Genomic DNA, 9,690 nt, shown 5'->3' with positions numbered 1-9,690 from the left:
TTTGGTTATGCTGAGGCAGTATTTACTGCTGCATTTTGGTATTTGGTTATGCTGAGGCAGTATTTACTGCTGCATTGTGATATTACTGGTCCTGCCTACTTGTTCTCCCTGGCTACTTCTGTTGCCCCACCTTTTTTTCCAAGGCCATCTAAGACATTTGAGGCATATCACTAGAATATGCCCCCAATGTCTTATAAGTGCGGGTCCGAGAGGTGGGACCTGCACCTATACTTAGAAAAGAGCCGGCAAAGTCCCTGAAGGTGCACCACACGTGTGGCCACCCTCCATTCATTCCGGACTCGACTATTTCTGTTAGCCCCATAGAAGTGAATGGATCGGTGGCCTTGCTTGTGTAGTGCGCCTCCCAATTATTTCAATAGTACTGTTGAAAATAGCCAAGCAGTATTTTTGGTGCTCCCATGGGAATGAATGGAATGGGACTTTACCGGCTCCGTTCTAAGTATAGGTGTGGGTCCCAGAGGTGGGACCTGCACCTATCAGACATGTGAGATGGTACAGCCCCTCTGAGCTCCCAGTTCGCCCCTGGTGACCACAGTGCCTCTAAGTGCAGAGCAGCAGTAACGTGTACAATCCTCCACCCCACCCCAGTTAAATTTGCTTTTGGGGTTGGGCGAGCCCTTTAAGCTGCCCATGCACATTGAGTAGAAACCAGAAGACAACTGGCCGGAGTCCATCTGTAAAGGCTGGCGGTTTTTAGGTCACAGTAAGTAGGGTCAGCTCTGGAGTGGTCCTGGTATATGGCACACATTCCTGTAGACGCCATTCCCGGGTATCCCTGGTGATATCTGGCTCCACGTCCTGGCGTGTCCCCTAAGCCCTCCTGCAGCTCCCCGCTGTCCTCACACTGGGGCTACGGCCACTTTTCTCATGGCTACATTCTAATTCTTTTGTTTCATGCAGTATTCCCATAAATCCACTCTAAATCCTCTGCAATCCACTTTAGCAAACATAACATAACATTACTAATGCAGCCACAGGATTAGTCTCTCCAGCCCAAAATCCAGGCCAGTGAGCGCCCCCCACCTCCTCCATCACACACGAACCCCCGGCTCCCCTCCCCTGCAGCACTCCGTATACATGTTCCCACTGACCAGTCTCATCCAAACCACGCCCATGGGACCACCCTGAGCAGAGAGATACCGCCCCATTTCGCTCAATGCCACGCCCCTTATTCGATTCTTGCAGTCTTTTTCCACAGCCAGCCAATCCCGCACCTTCATGCTGTCATCTCTCACAGCTCATTGGTCTGGCTGCTTTGTGCCCCTCCCCAAGAGCTCCCCGTCCTATCGGCATACGGCACAAGGTTCAGGCTCAATAACTATTGGCCACTGTGGAGGGTCTGCGTTCCACTTGCGTCTCCGCCCACTCTGTCATCCACGGGCTCATTCCTACCATGTAATTTCCATCTGTACGCCTTCTGTGCGTTTATTGGCTGAAACGCCCACTTATTTCATCATTGGCTTGCTCTTCTAGATGTGACACGCCCACTGGAGTTCCCCCGCCCCGCGGTCCCTCCCTCGGTTCACTCCGCAGGTCCCCGCTGCCATGGACGGGCGGGGAGGCGGCGGCAGCGGCGGTAGTAGTAGTGCTGCGGTGATGAGGGGAGTGGAGACAGCTGCGACCCCTGATGAGCAGCAGCCCCGGACTGCGGGCAGAAGAGGCACTCGCAGCCCGTGTAGCTCGGCGGGTACTCCGGGCACCGGGAAGGGCAGCCCGAATGGGGAGTGCAGGCGGGAGCTCTCTGATGCGCTGCCTCGGGAACACAAGGTGTCCTTCTCCACCGAGCCTCCGCGCGGGTCCTCACCTGGCAAGGACACCGAAGATGGCGAGGCCGGGGAAGACGAGCGCCGCTCCAGGTTCATGCATCGCCAACTCTCTGCCATGCTCCAGCCCGGGGTCAACAAGTTCTCTCTCCGGATGTTCGGCAGCCAGAAGGCGGTGGAGAGGGAGCAGGAGAGGGTAAAATCCGCGGGGGCCTGGATCATACACCCCTACAGTGACTTCAGGTGCGTGCCCGGGGCGGGGGCTCTACCATAGACAGTGATGGGGTGGGCCACAGATGGGGTGCTTAAAGCCAATGGCAATATAGACCACAGTGCCCTCCATTCCTGTGCTCCCAGGTATCTGCATTGATTGTCCACCAAGGACCTTGTGCCCAGTCTTATACCAGGCTGTGGCACATCCTTGCAGGTCCTTCTCGACCATTATTGGGGATGGTAGTGAGGTTCTGCAGTGCTGCCACTTACATGTTGTACCTCCAAGGTTCTGAAGGGACACCAGAAGGTCATTGGGCTGGTGTTCTTTGTGTGGGACATAGAGATGCTAGGAGAAGCATCATCATGAGATGGCCTATATGGCATGCAAGCCTACATTTCATGCCAACTTCCTTTTTGGCATGCACATTCTGGATGTTGAAGCATGCGGGTAGGTACAGGGGCAAGTTCCAGCCTGCATTAGATGACATCTTGCCATTACTAAGCAAAGTGGGTTACAGAACATTTTCACTGGGCACCAGAAACCTATTGTGAGGAGAAAATCTGCCTCATCTCTAGCCAATAAACCTTCTACATCAAGGAATGGAAGGAAGTCTGCAGAGATCTTTTAAGGGGTGTGCATCCTCCAGGTTCTCTGCTGCAGATCAGGCCTCCTCTACAGGTCTCTCCAGCATGGAATGGGTTAGCAGCTCTCTCCTCCCTCTCCTGCTGCTGTTCAAGGTTGCAATGTACTTGATGTTTGTGGAGGCTTCAGCCATACATCACCTGGTTTCCATGCCTCATCATTTACTGTACCTCTTGATACCCCTTTTGTCCTGATAATGTCATCTTTCCTAGGCTGATATAGGTGTGCCAGGGTCAATAATTAAGGAGCCTGCATGAGATGTGCCAGGCACATGATTCTGGGTAGGCTTCTTATTAGCTTCTCGTAAGCCAAGTTATTATGCTTGATAACTTTGTCACCCGGCATGGCTGGCGATTGTGTAGTTTGAAGTGACTGAGGTACTATGTTAACTTGTCCCCTCTTTATCCAAAAATCCTTGTAGTTCCTTGGGGAAATATGTCATTCAATAAATGTGGACATCAAAAGGCATGAATGGAGTGGCATTGAGACTGGGAGAAATGGTGTAGATGTTCATGCTTTGTATACATTTTGAAGGATCTCCACAGAAGCTTGGGGGCTTGGTTCTACACAAACCCATGAAACGTCTCTTGTATCTAAAGAGATCCCATGTAACAGGATTTGCAGTTAATCCCCAAACTTCTGTGTAAACAAGTATACATGTCTTGGAGCTGTCCATGGTTCTGATGGAAGGTTTACTCCAGAAGTAAACAGCCCTATGTGTGGCCGAACTCTCCCAGGTGCTGAAGTCACAGCTTGTTGAGTCACTTCATATGATGTCTAAGTGCCCTTAGGCCCCTCTCCTACTCAGGCTGACATCTATAGCCTTCATATTACTAGAAAAGCACCTGGTATTACATGTCCACATTTACCTGACCACTTCCTGCAAAAGACAGGATAGATATTCCTTCTAAAATTAGGACTCCTCCCTCATAGTATCACGATCTTAAAGGGACTGTCCCATGATTATTAATTAGTCAGCTACATCACACAAGACATAGCATTTCAATTCAAATTCTATTAAAAAATTATTGTGTTTAAATACTGCTGGGTATGGTGCCCCCTGGGGTTCTTGTGATTAGAATGCCCACCTAATGTGTCCACTGCTGAAGAGAAGAAGCTGTTTCTGTTGCTCTGAATCTTATTGACTGGCCAGTACAATAGCAGGAATCATTATGCTGTAAGAGTGGAACCAGATGGTAGGACTGAGCTACTGAGCATGTGTGACCACCAGCACTGGATGCATGAGGTGGACGTTCTGAGAGGGGATCAAAATAGCTTGTGTGGCAGTAATGTCTTTACACAGGAAAGTTTTTTAGAAATGATTCCAATTTAAATCATGTAATTAGGGATCGACTGATATTGATTTTTTTTAGAGGTGATACCGATAATCGGAGAACTTTCAGGCCGAATATGTTTATTGTTAACGTGTAGATTTTTTTGGTAAATCTTTCTTTTTCATTTATACTTAAAATTTTGGTGTGTTTTTTTTCCCCTTTTTTTTTTACTAACTTTTACCCTCAGGGACTAGAACCCTTGTCCTATTCCCCCTAATAGAGATCTATCAGGGTGAATAGGACTTCACACTGTCCCTGCTGCTCTGTGCACACAGCAACAGGGAGCTGACTATGGCAGCCAGGGCTTTAGTAGCGTCCTGGTTGCCATGGTAACCGATCGGAGCCCCAGGCTTACACTGCTGGGGCTCCGATCAGAGGAGGGGGGAGAGGGGACCCTGTGGCAACTGCCACCAATGATTAATACTGGGGGGCTTGGGTGGGGGGCGCACTGCGCCACCAATGTTTTTAATACTGGGGTGGGGGGCTCACTGTGCCACCAATGATTAATACTGGGGGACTTGGGGGGGGGGGGGCACTGCGCCACCAATGTTTTTAATACTGGGGTTGGGGGGGGGGGGGCGCACTGTGCCACCAATGAAGATAACTCTCTCATTAATTCATATACAGGAGGAGGGAGCTGGCTGCAGAATCATAGCCGCACCCGACCTCTATGAGCGGTAGCTGCGATCCGCGGCAGTTAACCCCTTAAGGTGCGGCTATATGATTCTGCAGCCAGCTCCCGCCTCCTGTATATGAATTAATGAGACAGTTATCTTCATTGGTGGTGCAGTGGCCACAGCCCCTCCCCTCCTCTTGTCCTCCCTCCTCTCATTGGTGGCAGCAGCACGGGTGGGGGGGAGGGAGACGCTGCTTCCTTCTCCCCTGTGCTGCTGAGGGAACACGGGTCATCCTGACAGCAGCAAGATCCGTGTTCCCGATTCATTACTGGAATATCGGCAAAATAGATGCCAATACCGATAACTTTCAAAATCCTGAATATCGGCCGATAATATCGGTAAAACTGATAATCGGTCGATCCCTACATGTAGTATTAAAGGAGTTTTCTGGGCTACATATATTGGTGACCTCTCCTAAGAAGAAGTCATCAATATCAGATCAGTGGGGGTCCGACAACCGATACGTCACCAATCTTCTGCTTCGTACTGTCACAGAAACACTCCACAGGGTGGAAGCAGAAGGTTTTATGCACTTTATACTTTCCAATGTCAGCATATTGAAGCTCAGCTCATATTCACTTAAAGGGAACCTGTCACCGGGATTTGGGGTATAGAGATGAGGACATGGGTTGCTAGATGGCCGCTAGCACATCCGCAAGTATATCGAGTCCCCATAGCTCTGTGTGCTTTTATTGTGTAAAACAACCGATTTGATACATATGCAAATTAACCAGAGATGAGTCCTGTACGTGAAATGAGTCAGGGACAGGACTCATCTCAGGTTAATTTGCATATGTAACAAATCTGTTTTTTTTTACACAATAAAAGCACACAGAGCTATAGGGACTGGGTATTGCGGATGTGCCAGCGGCCATCTAGAAACCCATGTCCTCAGCTCTATACACAAAATCCCGGTGACAGGTTTCCTTTAAATGGTAGCTGAGCTGCAGTACCCCAGCATGGTCCCTACCCAGTGTATGTAGCTGTCAGCACCACAGTAATCCAAAACAGCTGATTGGAGGGGGTGTCGGACCCAGACCAATATGATACCGATGACCTATCCTTAGTGTAGCAGATAACTGATATGTGTGATATCATACATTATTGCCCTACTTACTGTATGGTTTTTATGACTGGCACACAGAGAAATTGTATCAGCAGTGGAGAAAACGGGTCAGAAGGTTTATGTGACATTTCATGGAGCAATGTGTGCATGAGAGTCATCAAGATCTAAAGGACATATTGGTGTGGTAAAGACCATGCACAGATTCAATTTATATTTGTAAGGAGACTGGAGGAAGTGTGTGAAGGATATATTATGTATCTGTGTGGGGTGTTTGTGTCAGCTTTATGTAGTATTCCTATATACATGTGGGGTGTTTGTCTGGTTGTATGTCAGTTTTACGTAGAGTAGTATAACGTATATACCTGTGATGTGTTTGTCTGGTTGTATGTCAGTTTTACGTAGAGTAGTATAACGTATATACCTGTGATGTGTTTGTCTGGTTGTATGTCAGTTTTACGTAGAGTAGTATTATGTATATACCTGTGGGGTGTTTGTCCAGCAATGTGGCATCTTTAGAAAGTATTACGTAAATACCTGTGATGTGTTTGTTCCTCAGTATACCTGTGGGGTGTTTGTCCGTCAGTGTGTTATCTTTACGTAGTATTACGTGTATACCTCCTGTGGGGTGTTTGTCCGTCAGTATGTCATCTTTACGTAGAATTACTAATATACCTGTGGGGTGTTTGTCCGTTAGTATGTCATCTTTACGTAGTATTACACGTATACCTGTGGGGTGTTTGTCCGTCACTGTGTTATCTTTACGTAGTATTACGTGTATACCTGTAGTGTGTTTGTCCGTCAGTATGTCATCTTTACGTAGTATTACGTGTATACCTGTAGTGTGTTTGTCCGTCAGTATGTCATCTTTACGTAGTATTACGTATATACCTGTGGTGTGTTTGTCAGTATGTCATCTTTACGTAGTATTGTGTATATACCAGTGGTGTGTTTGTCAGTATGTCATCTTTACGTAGTATTATGTATATACCTGTGTGGTGTTTTTCCGTCAGTGCATCATCTTTACATAGTATTATATATATTCCTGTGGGGTGTTTGTCAGTATGTCATCTTTACGTAGTATTACATATATACCTTTGGGGTGTTTGTCCGTGAGTGTGGATACTTTTATGTTGTAGTATTATATATATATATATATATATACTGTATACCTGTGGCTTGTTTGTCCGTCAGTGCATAATTTTTACGTAGTATTACCTATATACCTGTGGGGTGTTTGTCCATCAGTGTGTTATCTTTACGTAGTATTATGTATATACCTGTGGGGTGTTTGTCCGTCAGTGTGTTATCTTTACGTAGTATTATGTATATACCTGTGGGGTGTTTGTCCGTCAGTGTGTTATCTTTACGTAGTTTTATGTATATACCTGTGGGGTGTTTGTCCGTCAGTGTGTTATCTTTACGTAGTTTTATGTATATACCTGTGGGGTGTTTGTCCATCAGTGTGTTATCTTTACGTAGTATTATGTATATACCTGTGGGGTGTTTGTCCGTCAGTGTGTTATCTTTACGTAGTATTATGTATATACCTGTGGGGTGTTTGTCCGTCAGTGTGTTATCTTTACGTAGTTTATGTATATACCTGTGGGGTGTTTGTCCGTCATGTATATACCTGTGGGGTGTTTGTCCGTCAGTGTGTTATCTTTACGTAGTTTTATGTATATACCTGTGGGGTGTTTGTCCGTCAGTGTGTTATCTTTACGTAGTTTTATGTATATACCTGTGGGGTGTTTGTCCGTCAGTGTGTTATCTTAACGTAGTGTTACTTATATACATGTGGGCTGTTTGTCAGTATGTCATCTTTACGTAGTATTATGTATATACCTGTGGGGTGTTTGTCCGTCAGTGTGTATACTTTTATGTTGTAGTATTATATATATATACCTGTGGCTTGTTTGTCCGTCAGTGTGTTATCATTACGTAGTGTTACTTATATACATGTGGGCTGTTTGTCCAGCAGTGTATCATCTTTATGAAGTACTATATATGTGCATGCAGGTTGTTTGTTCAGTTATGTGTCTACCTTAGTATTATATATTCATATTATATTGTAGTTTACATATTCTTCTAAACTTTCATTGTTTACGCATTTCTGGTGGTGTTTGTTCCGATATTCCATGTCACTATCTATATTTAAGAAATCCTGAAATGTTGTGCTTTTTACTCAGACCACTGTGCCTCATAGCAGAGTGATCCTTTCTACTCTGTACAGATCACTTTTCAGGAGTCATCTAAGTATCATCACATGCAGGATTAGAATGAGAGCTATCACCTATAGATAATGCAGGACCACACCATTCACAACATGTGACGGTCACAACCTATCTACTCCCCCTCCCTGTGCAGTCACCTCCGAGCAGGTCACAGAGCACGCCTAGACGACATAAAAATAGAGAAGTCATCTACAGGTTATTATGGTCCATGTGGGCGCTGTAAAGCATAGCTCTGAACTCTGACAGCAAATTGTGTGCAGAAAACAAAAAAGTACAATAGAAAATTTAGACACAAAATTAAAATGTAATCCGTTTTTTTTTTTTTCAATGAAGATGATATATTAGTTTTTCCTTTGACTGGAACTAGGAAGCTCAGTCCAGAACATGAAAGGCAGGCCTAGACTAGCTTCCATCTCAGGCTTGCCGACGTTCTCAATGAACCATGTGTGGGCCTTGGCAGTGAGTGTTTGAACCAAGGACACACAATGCTTACATGCTGCTCCCCCATCAGTCAGTTTTATCGGCTGCTGTGACTTACTGCTCCATTGTGAACATTACTGCTTCACAATCGCATGTCGTTAACCGGTTCAGCACTAAAACGGTAGACAGTAGGCAAAGGGGCATGCTGGAAAGGAGATGTCCTATGGAAGTGCCACTTTGAGGGCATAGAAGATGTAAGTACTCACCCGGGTATAGGAGTGGAGTCTCAGATGTAGGTGAGGCCTACTACCAATATGGTGAACAAAGGGATCATGAAACGCATGGTTCTTTTTCCCTTTCTCCAAGACTGAATCCTGCAATTCCCATTACATTCCTTTTGAGTCTTGCAGGGAAATGTTTCCAATTAACTTAGATAACTAATTAATAAGAAGCTAATCCACGCAAATGATTGTAAAATCCAATTAATTGAGGGTAACCGCTATAAACACCAAGGGCGGTTCATATTACTCAGCATACTTTCGGTATATGATTGCCTGTTATGAAACGGTATTTGCATTAGGTTCGGTATAACGGTGGGGGTAGAAATATACGGTAAGGCATAGTTCTACATGTTCTTCAATGCAAATTTAATATCTGCAAGTCAGTTCCCATAACAGTAAAAATCTGATCAATGTCTCATAGGTGGATTTAGAACCAGGATCATTATGATTATTTTAATTGTGAACATTTTAGGCCGGTAGTTTTTATTTTCATGTGGGTTTCTAAAATTTTTTTTACAAAAAATAAAAATAAAATTGCAGCATGAAATGGAAAAATGTTTAAAAGGGAAAAAAATAAATAAATCAAGAAATGGCAGGATATGATGACCAGGAGACCACATGGTTAGTAGAAATAGCACATTTCTTTTTTGTGGATTGGGTTCTCCTGTCATGGTGACAGTTCTATTTCTCTTCTAGGTAAGAGCTCATATTGACTATTAAAGGGTTGTCCCACGAAAATATTCTACAGTTTTCAATCCAGCACCTGGATCTGAATACTTTTGTAATTAAATCTAGTTACAAATTTTGTATAGCCATTGAGTTATTCAATAAAATGTATCTGTATAGCGCCACCTGCTGTTTCTTTTTTTCTTATTTCTTTGTCCTGCTCACCGAGAAGGCCGCACATGTTCAGTTTCATCCTTCAACTGCCTCCTGAGCTGTGATAGGGAGAGAGTTCTAGCAGAAAAAGAAACAGCTTGATATAAATCTAGCAGAGCAATGAACGAGGAGATCTCTGGATCCATGTGAGGTACAGGGCTG

The 9,690-nt window shown here is 45.1% G+C and overlaps 1 protein-coding gene across 1 annotated transcript in view; it reads left to right on the top strand.

Annotated features, from left to right (window-relative positions):
- Window positions 1-1,564: 1,564 nt before the first annotated feature.
- Window positions 1,565-9,690, top strand: part of HCN2 (hyperpolarization activated cyclic nucleotide gated potassium and sodium channel 2) — a 119,469-nt gene continuing 111,343 nt past the window's right edge. The window contains exon 1 of the mRNA XM_044269687.1: window positions 1,565-2,027. Coding sequence (XP_044125622.1) covers window positions 1,567-2,027 — 461 coding nt within the window. The 5' untranslated portion in view covers window positions 1,565-1,566. The remainder of the gene's footprint in view (window positions 2,028-9,690) is intronic.

Source organism: Bufo gargarizans, chromosome 1 (assembly GCF_014858855.1).
Source record: "Bufo gargarizans isolate SCDJY-AF-19 chromosome 1, ASM1485885v1, whole genome shotgun sequence".
Taxonomy (NCBI): domain Eukaryota; kingdom Metazoa; phylum Chordata; class Amphibia; order Anura; family Bufonidae; genus Bufo; species Bufo gargarizans.
Note: the sequence above shows the minus strand (reverse complement) of the source record. Positions and strands in the feature narration are given on the sequence as shown.